Genomic DNA, 6,459 nt, shown 5'->3' with positions numbered 1-6,459 from the left:
TTACATTGCACATGCACAGTGAGTACTATATACTCCATGAAATGTCAGTTATGCCACAGGAAGAAGGAGTATGCTTGTGTTTATCAGTGTTGCTTAGCAACGGCTGCTCCATAACTGTTTCTGTTAGACTGGTCAAGCCAGAGCCTCTCACTTGTGGGAGTCTTGGAGTTTGGCTCTGGTTTTTAGACAGTCAATGTTTAAAAGCTCCTCATTTGATACAATTATTTACTCCTGAGCTACAGAAAGGTGGTCACAGAGATGTTCTCCACCCTGAGGAAGGTCTTCTGCTTTAACAAGGAGCCAAGAACACCCTTGGGCTTCTGTGATTGCCCAAGTGGTGAAAGGCGGAAATTTTTCTGGTGTGGCAGTACAAGTAGTGAGGACAGATCCCGTCAGCCATATGACCCTGAAAATACTTTTCATGAGGCAGTGTGTATGGGGAAACTGAAAGAAGCCCTGCACCTGCTGGCAAGCAAAAATTTTAAAATAAATCATAAGGACACAGGGAAAAGGTAAGCACAGCTGGCAGCCAGGGCTGAGGGGCCCTGAGGAAATTGGGGGATGGGAGAATCCTACCTATCCTAGCTCAACTGAGGGCAACAAGGGTCCAGCCCAGTGGTTGGAATTTCCTCAGTTCATTGCCAAACTCTTTTTCCTTTTCTTTTCCTTTATTACTACTCATATTTATATATCCATACCTCCAGTCCCTTGCCCTCCCATCCTCCCCCAAAACTCCCCCACTACCCATCTCCAACCCCCTCCCCAGGGACAGTGAGGCCCTCCACAGGGGACCAAACTCTTTTTACAAGGCTATAATTTCTGTATATTCTATGAATTTAACTAATGTCAGATATGAACTATACTTTTCAGGCTTGAAATACCATACTCATTTCCTTTGATACAAAGTTTAGGTTTTGCTGTTGATACTTTTCAGTTTTTGTGAATAGTACTGGTACGATTTCCCTAGTACAGACACTATGGATGACATGTGTACCTTGATACCTTCTGTATCAAGAATGCTCTGAAGTGATGGCAGTCATTGTTGTGCATTATGAAATGTAAATGTCTTTTCAATTTTAGATGAATTAAAATGAGAGAAAAACCAAATAACAAGCTCATTGTTGTGTCATATCTACAATCCAAGTTACCTGGTCACTGAGGCAGCAGGAGAATAATTTTAAAGCAGAAGATGTCTCAAGTTTTGAAGAGATTACCTTAGACTCTAAAATATATACTCTTTAATACATTGAAAAATAGATATAGCAGAAGTAACATTGACTTAAAATGTGTTTATTATTGTGTTAGCATTAATAATTTAAATATCTGAAAGATGCTCGGCTGTTGTTCAAGAATATTTTCTGAATAGTTGCAAAGTGTTGTAACTAACGCACCCTAACTTGGTAGAATCATTCCTTTGACACCCATTTTATGGACAAGAAACAATAACACAGAAAGGCTGATAAGTTGTTAGTTGATAATGGAGTCTAGAGCAGGATGAAAATTCAATAAGAGTTTAAGCCAAGTCATGTTTTCTGTTCAAATAGGCTGCTGTTAACTACATAGATAAGTAACAGAGTACATATCTAGGCTGCAACAGCTATAGGTTTTATTCACACTGTCATAAAATTACTGTATTGTAAATCTTTCTAATATAGCAAATTATAAGAACAAAAATATAAGTATAGAATGAAGTTCAGTATTTATTTATGGGTCAGTGGAGTTAAGTGTTCCACACTATTTCTAACTACATGAGTATTTCTGTATGGTGATATGGTGCCTACAATTTTAATAAAAATTGCTTCTCATTATAAGAAACTATAAAAATGAAAAATATAATTATAGTATGAATTTAATGTCTATATATGGGTCACTGGTGTTAATTGTTCTACACTGTTTCTAAATACACTATATGTTGACATAGTGCCTGTAAATTTCATAAAAAGTGCTTCTCATTTCCACAGAACTGCACTCCACTTTGCTTGCTTCTATGGGCATCTTCATCTGGTTTATTTCCTGTTATTTCCTGGCAGTGAAATAAATGCCCTTGATAAGAAGAAGTGCACACCATTAATGAAGGTAATTCAAAGATTCAGTTTCAGTAATTGCATTGACCTAAGAGGTTAGGATGAAAGTAAAATTAATACAACTTAAATATACATTATGGTGAATGTTGGAGGAAGCTTATTTTGAATTTGTTGATTCCACGGTATTTTCCTTGTCAAAATATCCACAGGCTGTACAGAGCAGAGAGGCACAGATTGTCTCTGTCCTCCTTGGTCACGGAGCTGATCTGAATATTAAAGATTGCAATGGAGATTCAGCAATACACCAGGCAGTATATTCAGAGAGCCTAGATATATTGAGCAATCTTCATGATTTTGGGGGAGATATTGAAGAGGAAAGAAAGGTAAAGATTTTTGTGAATCAAATTCCCAAGTATTTGGAAACCATGTGATTTCTAAATGTCATGTATAATGACATTTTAGGCCAATTTTACATGTTGAGGAGTTCAAGAACTCTTTGAAATTACTTGATTGATATTCATTTAAATATTAAAATTAGGTTATTGTTTGTTTGCTTTTTAATGCATTGAATCCAGTGTATGCTGCCCATATACTCTTGGGTGTATGACCATCCACTGGAGGTTGTTCAGTCCACCCAGGCCACACTTTTAATTGAAAAGGACTGTCCCCTCCCAGCAGCTATAAACTGTCACTAAGATCTCAGAGAAGAGCAGAATTTCATGGGAAATTCTGTTTGCATAGTGAAATTTTGTATCACTTGAGCTTCCATAGGTCTTGTGAATGCTCTCACAGTGACTATGACATCATATGAATACTGACACGTCTGTGCCCAGGAGTTACTGTTTCTCTTAGTCATCCATTTTCCTGGCTCTTACAGGATCTTCACCATGATCTTCTACAGTGACCCCAAGATTTGACAGGAGGGTTGTATCTGTGATGAAGGAAGATGGGTGGGACAGTTGAGGTTGCATTTGGAAAGTAGTCAAGGGAAACTGGTGAATATGTTCAAATTGTATTAAATGGACCTCTCAGTAATGGTTTCTTGGGGGTGGGTGGGGGGATAAATTTGTTTGAGAGAAGTATTAGAGAATATAGCTTTCTTGTATGGAGCCATGGAAAGTATTTGCAAAAATAGATAATGTGGGGAGATGTTTATTTGACTTAGAGTTCCAGGCTGCTGTATATTACTGTGAAAATGACATGTGCAGGATCTTGAGACAGCTCTGCACACATTGTCTGTCCTCTAGAGACGAAGAAATGAATGAGCTCAGGCAGCCTGTTTGCCTAGCACTTGGCTATGTCTTTAAAACTAGAAGAGCCATGTTCCCAAATTGGGTGATGGTGCCATACACTAGGGCCTTTGGTTCAGTTCATTACTTAGCCATCAAGACTTTGTCCCACAGGCACACCCATGGAACAAACTGAGGTAGACAATTCCTAGGTCACACTGGTTGGTTTCTTGGCAATTAAAATATTAACCATGAAGACTTACTGCATTTGGGAATTCATGGTAATCACTATCGTCTTTAAGGTTAAAAGATTAATGGTAGAAGCTGCATAAGGCAGAAATGATTTACTCTGATTTAAAAGAAGTCTGGTCTTGGCTGAGATAGCATAGCAGTTGGATATAGCTTTGTCCATGGTATCAGAATCTTGTAACCCTTCCTCTTCACATCTTCACAGCATTACAGTTAGCAGCCTCTTGAGAAACTCAGAGTAGGTGTGCCCCACAGTGTGTGCATACCAATATCTCACTCAGAAAGCATCCCTGACCAATGTTTGAATAACTACCAAAAAGAGTCAATAGCTCTGCTAGGATATAAACCACTTGACCTGTGGGTGATATTTCACCTTCAAACTGCTATTGTGATGGGAATTATTGCAACTAAAGCATGGTAGATTTCACTACCTGCAATTGATTAGCATGCATCCATTGGTAAACCTGTAGCAAATATTAACCTTATAAAAAAAACAAAGTGTATGGAACAGTGCAGTCCATTCATACCCCAAATCAAGTGTGCACTCAAACTCCAGGAGAATTTTAGAAACCTGGCTTCATCCTGATTGTAACAAGTCAAATCCTTTCTCCTTTAGCTCCTTTGATGGAATGGTTCCCTGCAGGAGGCACCTCTAGGATCCAACATTCATGTGTGTTCTATTTGTTAACAAACCAGTGCAGTATTTCCCCATTTCATCTGTTTTGCCTATATGAGTTTTAGTCTGTCTTGTTTCTTGATGCTTTTGAAATAAATTTATGATGTCTGAAGATTTGTTCTCTCCATTGGTAGTTTGCAGAGAATCCTTGGATTCTTTGGGAGCTAGGCCTTGGTAAAAATTCTTGGGTTAGTTCCAGGTTTCTTCCTTCTAATCCTTTCTAAAAAGTATTTGGTGTCATTTCTAACAAGATCAGTCAAGTGATTGGAAGAAACCAAGAGCAGTGGCAATAGCTTATAATGTTTGGGAAATAACTTCAGGGAAGTTTTTCCTTGCCTGGCACTAGCCAGTTTGTTAGTTTTGGAGTTGGAGAAGGCTTTTTGACGCTTTGTAACATCACTGCATATAAGCTAGAATATATCATTTTAATGTTACTGATGATAATCCTAACTCTATGGTAGACTTCCAATATTAATTTATTTAGCTAAGGTTTCAGTATGTAGCACAGACTTACCGAGAAGTCATTATTCTCCTTGAAAACCTTTCATTATCTTAATAGGATAGTAAGTGTGCCTTCATTTCTGAATCATCTAATGTTTGAAATGCTTTTAAATTATTGGTTCATTTTGATTACTGTTTAAGTTGTTTTCAAACCACAATATAAATGGGAAATGAAACAATGCCTTTCTCGTGACTAAATCCCAATTACAAAGATCTGTGTGCACTAGCTTAAGTAAAAGGGACTTAGATGCAACAGTTATTACAATTCAGCGAGTCAGAGTATAACAGGATTGTACACCTGGAGAAAATGCCCAAAGGCCCATGGGTGTCTATACAAAATTGGGACAACTACAATATAACACCCATATTTTAGGACCAGGTAACATTGACAAAGAAGGCTCTAAAAATCCCCATGAATGCAAAGGGATGACCCCAACCAAGAATATAAGCAATAGTGGTGACGGTACATTAAATGCCCTTTCCCTTCTCTACCTTTAATGCCATCCTAGAGCCTTCATGCAGTAACTGCTGGAAAAAGAATCAGAGATTTATATCTAAGCACTGAACCCTACTCCAGTTGTAGGAGTGATGAGCAAAGGATTCAAGACCATCTTGGGGAAACCAAGAGAAACAGCTGAAATGACCAAGTGGGATCTCCCAGACTGCAGACTGACAGCTAGGGAACCTGCATAAGCTCAACTAGGGCCTCTGAACGTGGGTGTCTGTTGGGTGGCTCGGACAATCTATCGGGCCACTAGCAGTGGAATCGTTATTTATCCTTAGTGCATGAATGGGCTTTGGGAGGCCATTCCCTATGGAGAGATACTATCTCAGCCTAGATATATGTGGGAGGACCTAGGTCCTACTCCAAATCATGTGACAACCCTCGATGAACCCCCATGGGAGGCCTCAACCTCCATGAGGAGTGGATGGGGGTGGTGAGATGGGAAGATGGTGGGGGAATGGGAAGACAGCATGGAGAGGGAACTGGGATTTATATAAAATATGATTGTTTTTAAATTAAATAAAATTAATTTAAAAAATCAGATGTCGTGTGGCAAGAATGACTTTTGCAAGATAATGTCTTCTGGTATGAAAGGGATATTGCATCTATGACGTCTCAGTTATATGGTTACCTAAAGTAGACCTGCACGATGAAACACCAGTTGACATGCAAACACTGATGGGTGAAACTTCAGAACTCCATTCCTAAATGAAGAGTTGCAACTATCAAAGACTGATGAGGGAAGAATTTAACTTTCTCCAGGGATAATCTCTAAATTCCCCAATATGTTTTCCAACCATCATGTCCAGCCTTAAACACACACACACACACACACACACAAAAAAAAAAAAAAAACAACAGAGATACGGGAGTAAATGAGATACAGAGACATGCAGAAATAGACAGACGTGTAACAAAAATGGAATTAGTAATTTGTCTGTGTATACATGTGTATGACTGTGATAAACAAGACATCCTGAATTGGAGAGGGGAATGGAGAACAGATGGAGTTAGCATTATGAGGGGGGAACAAACTATGTCTCATGTAGGAAATTATCTAATAAATAATTTAAATAGAAAGTCTTTAAAATGATATATTGTTTTTTAAATGCTAAGGTTGTTTTCCACTTATAAAAAGGACAGAATTCATTTCAAGTAATGAATCAAAATACTTTGAGGACTTGTTCATTTTGAGTTCATTACCTGGGTGACCTGTTAATGAGAATGAGGCTGACATTGTTACTACAGGTCCTTCCTCAATGGAGAATCAAGCAT

At 38.4% G+C, this 6,459-nt stretch overlaps 1 protein-coding gene across 1 annotated transcript; it reads left to right on the top strand.

Moving 5' to 3' along the window:
- Nucleotides 1–258: 258 nt before the first annotated feature.
- On the top strand, nucleotides 259–2,407 carry LOC118239808 (putative ankyrin repeat domain-containing protein 20A5; the record flags this gene model as incomplete). The annotated part of the gene is made up of 3 exons (XM_035453795.1): nucleotides 259–512; nucleotides 1,962–2,076; nucleotides 2,234–2,407. Coding segments are annotated over exons 1-3 (543 nt in total), but the record flags the coding sequence as incomplete, so codon positions are not given.
- Between the last annotated feature and the right edge of the window lie 4,052 nt (nucleotides 2,408–6,459).

The sequence above is a fragment of the Cricetulus griseus genome, unplaced genomic scaffold (assembly GCF_003668045.3).
Source record: "Cricetulus griseus strain 17A/GY unplaced genomic scaffold, alternate assembly CriGri-PICRH-1.0 unplaced_scaffold_275, whole genome shotgun sequence".
NCBI classification, from domain to species: Eukaryota; Metazoa; Chordata; class Mammalia; order Rodentia; family Cricetidae; genus Cricetulus; species Cricetulus griseus.
This window is presented reverse-complemented; position numbering and strand designations above follow the sequence as displayed.